Source organism: Chrysemys picta, chromosome 7 (genome assembly GCF_011386835.1).
Source record: "Chrysemys picta bellii isolate R12L10 chromosome 7, ASM1138683v2, whole genome shotgun sequence".
NCBI lineage: Eukaryota > Metazoa > Chordata > Testudines > Emydidae > Chrysemys > Chrysemys picta.
Genome location: NC_088797.1, coordinates 35,422,271 through 35,429,187, shown reverse-complemented (window position 1 = coordinate 35,429,187; position 6,917 = coordinate 35,422,271). Strand labels below are relative to the sequence as shown.

The 6,917-nt window shown below is 46.2% G+C and overlaps 1 protein-coding gene across 1 annotated transcript; it reads left to right on the top strand.

The window, feature by feature from the left end:
• Window positions 1–260: 260 nt before the first annotated feature.
• BARX1 (BARX homeobox 1) lies at window positions 261–6,686 on the top strand. Its single transcript, XM_005307159.4, has 4 exons — window positions 261–872; window positions 4,265–4,553; window positions 5,100–5,184; window positions 5,871–6,686. The coding sequence occupies exons 1-4, from the start codon at window positions 668–670 to the stop codon at window positions 6,033–6,035; spliced, it is 744 nt and encodes a 247-aa protein (XP_005307216.3). The 5' UTR covers window positions 261–667; the 3' UTR covers window positions 6,036–6,686.
• The last annotated feature ends 231 nt before the right edge of the window (window positions 6,687–6,917 follow it).

Here is a 6,917-nt window from a genome sequence, read left to right as displayed (position 1 = left end):
GTTCGGAGTGGGCTGGCGGTGCCTAATTGCTGTAAAGTACCTTTAACTTCAAATCGGGCATCGCTGGTTAATTTGCTTTATATGGCACAGGATAGACGCTCTTCCCTAACCTTTCGTTTCCAGGTAATAAGCGCCCCCCCCTCTTTCCCCTCCCCCGCTCGCCTGCCCGCCCGCCCCCCCCCCCCAATCCAGCTCCGACAGTCCCAGACTCAGGTCAGGAATATAATAGGCTGCTGTCTTCAGTCCTGGGGCGGAGAAAGAGCTCTCCTATGACGTGCCTCGTGCAGCATGAGGTTGTAACTTTTCCAGTCTGGGCTCACTCCTTAAGGAGATCTTCAGCCACTCAGTGCAGCCGGGAAGGAAGAGGGGGGGGCGGTCGGGGCAAGCACACGCCGACCGCTGGCCCCTCGAGCCCCTTCGAAGGGGAAAGGCTACCAGGGCTGCGGGGAAGCTGCGCGCTTGGGCAGCCAAGCCCCAGGAGGGAGAATGGACAAAGCCTGCCCGAGGTCCCTGGGCGCCCTTCCAGAGGCACCAGGCGGAGGGCTGCTCTAGGGCGAGCCCGGCAGGATCTGTGCAGCCCGCAGCGGAGAGAGCCGGCGCCTCCCTGAGGAAAGGGGCTGGGGGCGTCCCTGGGGTCTGGCCTGGGGCCTGGCACGCAGCGGGAAGGATGCAGCATCCCCTGGACCTGGGAGCCGCGCATTATTTCCCCGCGGAAGTCTTCCCTGACCACCGCTCGCATCGCTACCGGAGTTTTATGATCGAGGAAATCCTGACGGATCACCCCGACTCCAAGGTCTCGGCGCCGGCAGGAGAGCTCCTCAAGTTCGGGGTGCAGGCGCTGCTCTCAGCCCGACCCTACCACAACCACCTAGGTACGTCCCGCGGCCTCGCTAGCCCCCACACAGGCCGGGGAGCAGCCTCCGTCCGCATCAGTCCTGCAGCGGCTCCCAGACTAGGGAAAGGGGGGGGGACAGGGGCTTGCTATGCCCAGAGTGACAGTCCCGTTCATTAGCTCCGTCCCCGGGGAACCAGCTGGGCCCCTGGGGCAGTGCAGCTCCCGGGGATGGCAGGGGTCGTCACCAGACGGTAGCCGGCTTAGACCTTTCTTCCGCTGTTTGTCAGCGTGCCTGATGGCAAAGCGCGACTGCACAGGGGAGCTGGGGTCATGGTGGAAACATGAAGCAGGTCTCTTTATTCAGGGATACGTTCAGTGGCCAAGTTCGGTAGATAGATCCTTTCACAAACGGATCTGTGTTTATATGCCACGAGGACGATCCCATTTCATGTGGTTTCATGCCAGAAGTTTAGGCCACAGCCAAACAAATATCTCTCTCACACACACACCCAGGGAGGATGATTCAAAATAACAAGATTTTTTTTCCAAACAGGATTCCAACAGAAGCAGGTTTCTCACACATCTAAACGGTCTGTACATAACTGGCATGAAACAAACTCTGTTCTTTCCCTTTTCCCCAAGTGTTTGAGCTGCATTTGTCTATTATAACTGATTATATTGGGCTCATCATAGGGAACAGCCTGTTTCCTTCTCATTCCATCTGAATACTTTCAGTTGGGAAAAAAACTTTTTTTCCCCCCTCCTGCGCAGGAGGGAATCTTAGCCTGGTAAACTACACACTGTAATTACAGGAGGAAAACAAAACAAAACAAACTTTCAAAATAGTATGTGGCATTTCTAATCTTTTTCCGACGAAGAATTGCCCAACATTTTTTTCGCTTTACTTGTCAGGATTATTTTCAGAATGAAGCTCATATAATTCACTACAGCTTAAAATAAAAGATTGGGTTAGTAATGTGAGTAAGCGGTTTGTAAGTATTTCAGACAGTCTCTTTGCCTCCACTGAAGGCCTTAAGTCGATTTAAATTCAACATAGGCCTAAACGCTTGGGCCTTATGAGTCCCATCTTATTTACAGAAAACGCCTCTGGAAGATCATGGAAGTTGTATTTGTGTGCAGAGTGAGGGATTGGACCCTAAATAGTGATATTATGATTGTATTGTAGGGCAGGGAGACAAATATAGAACGTTGTAGATAGACAAATATAGAACTTTTATATGTATTAGTAATGTATTACATAGAACATTACTCATATGTGTGTGCATATACAGTGTAATATATAGAGTGTAACATCTATATCTAGACTCATGTAATATATTACTAATATATTACAGGCACAATAAGCAAACCATCTATGGCTTCTAAATTTGAAAACTGTCCTTTTGAAAATTATCCTTTCCAAAGCTACCTTGAACCAAACCTTTTCTTTATCATAGAAAAAAGAATAACATACAAAAAACACAGTTTATTGTTTCCCGAAACACAATCTGTTTGCATAAAGAATCAGAGTAACAATTGCTCTATGCGGGAAATGGTTTTCACAGACCTGCCGAACTCAAATGCTCCTTAAAAATATTAAACCAAGTATAATGATGTTTATAAAATATTATGGCAAAACTCCCATTGACTTCGGGAGGAGCAGGAACGGATTCCTAAACTGGGGCAATAAAAGTTCTTGCTTCTGCAACACAATTTATATTTAGTCCCGGGAGAGGGAGTTTGAAAAGCCTTTTAGAAACATTTTTCTTACAAAATCCTGATTGTCCCTGTAGTTTCCTTGCTGTCTGAGGCAGTTAAAGATAATTGGTTTGTGTTTTAATTTAAATTGCTCTAGCGAGTTCAGCATACTGTCCGTTTATTTCCTCCCCCATCAAAGCTTTGTAATATACTGAATGAATTATTCATTATTTCCAAGCTAATTGTGCATATGCGTTGAGCCAGGTCTTTTGCTGTTTCCTCCTCAAGATTAATAGGGAAAGGACTTCCTACTTGTGAGGAGCATGTGGGGGGCTCCGGGAAGGGATGCTTGAATTGTAAGTTTATATAGTTTCTTAGCCTGCTATTAGCAAACTAAACTTCCAGGAGGTCATTTGTCAATTTGATTTTATACATCAAATAAAAGAGTTGAAACTAAATACGTGGTTCAGAGAAGTATCGCCAATTCAAAAATAATTTGTTAGGCGTTACTACAATATTTTGGCTCGAGAAAGGTTAGACCTGAATGTTTTGATTGTGATTCAGTAAAACATTTAACGATGGGTTTGCTTGTGAATTTAAATTAGAATAAACCTTTTCTATAGCATATTGTTTTCAGTAAGCCATGCAAAATGTGCCAGTATTCTAGACTATCAAAATTAATTTTTATTAGAATGAATGAAAACGCAAAGAACGAAAATACTATATAACTATACGGGGACTTTGGACTAAAATTATATATATAGTAGTGCTATAACCTCCCGTCCATGTACGCTATATTATTCTATTATATCGATTATTTATTCTACGGCCAAGAACTAAGACCTTTATTAGGTACTATTACATACTAAATTATTTTAAATTATACCCACTTGTAAATCCCAAACTATTAATTATCAACTGCTATCTTAAATTTAAAAATACGTTTACATAATAACAATTCGATCATCTTTGGATCTGGGATTTTTATATTACAGCAAGATATTTACTGAACGGGAAAAAAATCAAACATTACGAAATAAATAGAACTAGTCTGAAAAATATTGGCTACTTTTAAAAAAAATAGACTTAGGTTTAAGAGTATTGACCTGTGAACATTTCATTCTCGTAATTAGAAATATTTTCATCTTTCCCCCTTTCTTTAGTTGTGCTGCACTTTACTCATTTCCCCCCGTACAATAACGTTCATGTTGTTTCTGTACTGGTGATGTTTAAGAGATGCAAGACTACAGAAATACAACACGAAAGTTAAGAAAAACTTACAGTTTGATCGCTTTCCAGTTGAAATATAAAATATTCCCAACTTGATTCCTCCTCTCCCCCAATGAAGGTTAGACTCGTTTGAAAAGGAGCCTTACATCCCTTCAAAAACGTGCTGGATGGTAATGTTAAATGCTTGTCGTATTAGTTTCTTTGGATCCACACAAAGAGCTCAGCAAGTAACCCATTTCCCCCCACTAAACTCCATCACGTTTCCCCGCGGGACTCCACATTTCCTTCATTTTTCCATCTGACCCTATTATTCCTTTTTTTTCCAGGCAGTGCCCGGGGCCTTTCAGCTGTAGTAGGGCCTGGCTGGGGTGGCTTCTTGGGACATGGGCACGGCATATCTGAAACACGTCAACAGCCATGCTGGCATCTGGGGAAGTTAAGCGAGCGCTAGCTACGTGCCAAAGGCTCCTGCCCGCTCTCACCGTGTCTTTCTCCCCGCAGCGGTGCTGAAGGCTGAGCAGGCGGCGGTGTTCAAATTTCCCCTGGCCCCCTTGGGCTGCTCCGGCCTGGGTTCGGCCCTGCTGGCTGCAGGTTCGGGGCTTCAGGGCGGCTCGGGATCCCCTCACCTCCCGCTGGAGCTGCACCTCCGGGGGAAGCTGGAGCCGGGACCCCCGGAGCAGGGCAGTAAAGCCAAGAAAGGGCGCCGGAGCCGCACAGTGTTCACCGAGCTGCAGCTGATGGGGCTGGAGAAGCGCTTCGAGAAACAGAAATACCTCTCCACGCCGGACAGGTGAGGGCGGGCCCAGGAGCCGCTGCCGGGGGGTCGGAGCGGGAGGTAGAGGGTTCCCAGCCATAAACCCAGTTCTGCCCTGCAGCATCAGGGCAGCGCAGGGGGCTAGCCGGGCTTGGTTACCTGCCCCCAGATTCCACGGCTGGCCACCGGCCCATGAGGCCAAGCCAGGAGCAGAATCTCAGGCGTAGCTGGGGCAGCTCCCCGGGAAAGCGAAGCCAGTCTTCCCCGGGCACTTATTTGTGATCCCCAGAGCGAATCAAAGAGCGCCAAGGAAACTAGTTCAATATTTACCCACCCACAGCCCAGGTTAGTTGGGGTCACTCCCCCGTACCCCAGTTCAGATATCTGCTGAACAGAAGCTTGGTGGGGGTGGGGAAAGAGGACCGGGAACGCCCGATAGTCCGAATCCTTCCTTAAGGAACAATACAGACCAATGGCGGAGCGGAACGAAGCGATGTATGGGATTTATCTGAGCAGTGGGGTTTTGACTGGCAAGTGGGTGGTTTGCTGATGGCAGTACGTGTGTCCTCTCTCCCTTTGCAGAATAGACCTGGCAGAGTCCCTGGGTCTCAGTCAACTTCAGGTGAAAACGTGGTACCAAAATAGGCGAATGAAATGGAAGAAAATAGTAAGTGTGTTTACTTGTCTGTCTGTAAAGCCTCGGGCCTTTTCCTCCCCATAGGAGTTGATTGCTGGCCGATATCTGATTGCATCAGGGAACATTAGGCACTTGCTGAAATAGGAAAAGGGGTTTAGATTATTCGCTCTTCGAATCTAACATCTCTCTGTGTGTACCCTGATTTGCTCATTGTTCGGATATATCTTCTCTCTCTTTTCTACGTTGTTGGTGACAAAGGCCTGCAAACCCAGCTCCGCTGGCTGACAGAAGGGGGTATCTATCATGAACAGCAGAAGGGCTTGTAAAAATGCAACTGCACAAAGGCACAACATAGAGGAGCACAATAAGACGGGGAAAGAAACCAATAACCAAGTCTACTCCGGGGATTTGAGGATATGCCCCCCGCCCTTCCCCAGGATATTCAGGACCAAAGGCTGAGGGAGGTGATCTATAGAGGTAAAGAAGAGCCGTTAAAAGCAGTAAATGCAACCCAGGTCATGATTCAAGCCAGCTGTAAGCTGTTTTAGTTGGCTGCCTCCCAGACCTGGTGTTGAAATACTGGGGACATAGAATATATTTTTGATTCTCCTTTTAGTGTAATATAGGCCAGCCTATAGCTTTCACAATAGGATAAAGCCCTTGTATCAGGCACCTTTAAACGTGGTTTTATTCTGGCATATCCTTTGGTTTTCCAGGTATTACAAGGTGGGGGCCTTGAATCTCCCACCAAACCTAAAGGCCGTCCAAAGAAAAACTCCATCCCAAGCAGCGAGCAACTTACAGAGCAGGAGCGAGCCAAAGAAGCAGAGAAACAAGCGGAAAGCCTAAACTCGCCCTGTGAAGTCAACCAGGAGGAATAATAAAAAAAAAATAATCAAGGATGCCTCGTTAGCATGCCAGACAGCACAAAGACTTACAAACCAGCATCGATCAAGTGCCTTCTCTAACGAGACCTGAACATTTTAAAGACTGGATTAACGATGAGAAACACACCATCCGCAGCAGTGGACTGATCCTTAGACTTGTGTGCCATGCATTTGTTAGGCCTCATGCACTCCCTTCTATTTTAAAACCTAGTTTCCACAATGTGGAATGAGGAGCAGGATAAATAGACAAGGCCCATGCAGCGTTCTGTTCCACAAGAAGATGCAAGGTGGAAGAAGATGGGTGACAAAATGGTTAGTGGATTATTATTACCATTTGATTTCCGTTGTATTTAATATTTGGTTGATTCCTTTCCCCCTCTTTTTCTTCCCCCGTGTACATAAGGAAAAACACAGCCGTTTCTCTTTCTCTGTATCGGTTTGGGAGCTCTGAGATGGAAGATTGTTGTATTTTGTATGACAACCTGAAAGGGTCAGGAGGAGATTGTTACAGTTATCTTAAGCCTACTTGCTGTCTACAATCCTGTGGTGCCCCCAAGTTATCCGAAAACTGCATTTTATGATCAGTTAATGCAAGATATTTACTTTATTTCAATAAAGTATTTTATGACCTGTTGCTTTCAGTAAGGTAATGTGTTTGTGTCTTAGTAGAAGGAGTTTTCCTGTTAGCTATTCAAATACAAGTTAATTGACAGATCATAACGAAACAGAGGATACACAACTCTGTTCCAGAGACACACTGTATTCCCGTGGCTTTCTCCCCCGCCCCCCATTTGTGATACAGTACTGTATTCATTTTCACTAGTAAATTCTCACCCGCAGAGTAGCGCGGATTTAGGGGGCACAATCCTTAAATCT